Genomic DNA, 459 nt, shown 5'->3' with positions numbered 1-459 from the left:
TCTGCAGTCGGGTTGCAGGTTGAGATATTTGCTTCGTATCTACGCCGCCATACTATTTTCCGCCGCTTTCGTTCTTTAGAGCCCCCCATTCTGCGGAGGGGATATTCCAGGCGTCGAAGTGGGACTGCGACGCTGGGTTTGCAGTTGGCGCAACAACCGGTGTTAGTGGCGGAGTGGGATTATGGATTAATGAAAACCAGATTCACTTCTCAGTGGGTATGAGAGAATGGAGAGTGGAGGCTTTTCGAGCAGCGCAGTTGGGCCCTATGTGGAGGCAGCAGATGCACTTTCTGTCGCTCCAACTAATGCACAAGCGCCGGAGCTGTCGTCAGGTGGTGGATCTCTTCTGCGGGCTCACTCTTGTACACGCGCATTCATAGCTGCATTGGCCTCTGTAACTGCAGCAGTGTTGTTAATATCCATTTGCAGCCGAGCTCAGTTGTGGAACCATGCAATGCG

The 459-nt window shown here is 52.9% G+C and overlaps 1 protein-coding gene across 1 annotated transcript in view; it reads left to right on the top strand.

The window, feature by feature from the left end:
• Positions 1 to 449: 449 nt before the first annotated feature.
• The window catches only part of EMH_0085710 (uncharacterized protein), a gene marked incomplete at both ends in the record, with an annotated part of 1,185 nt that continues 1,175 nt past the window's right edge, over positions 450 to 459 (top strand). The window contains one exon of the mRNA XM_013500937.1: positions 450 to 459. Within this exon, the coding sequence (XP_013356391.1) occupies positions 450 to 459 (10 nt within the window).

This window comes from Eimeria mitis, genomic scaffold, assembly GCF_000499745.2.
Source record: "Eimeria mitis Houghton genomic scaffold, Emh_scaff6067, whole genome shotgun sequence".
NCBI lineage: Eukaryota > Apicomplexa > Conoidasida > Eucoccidiorida > Eimeriidae > Eimeria > Eimeria mitis.
The sequence above is the reverse complement of the archived record's forward strand: the minus strand, read 5'-3'. Positions and strand labels throughout refer to the sequence as shown.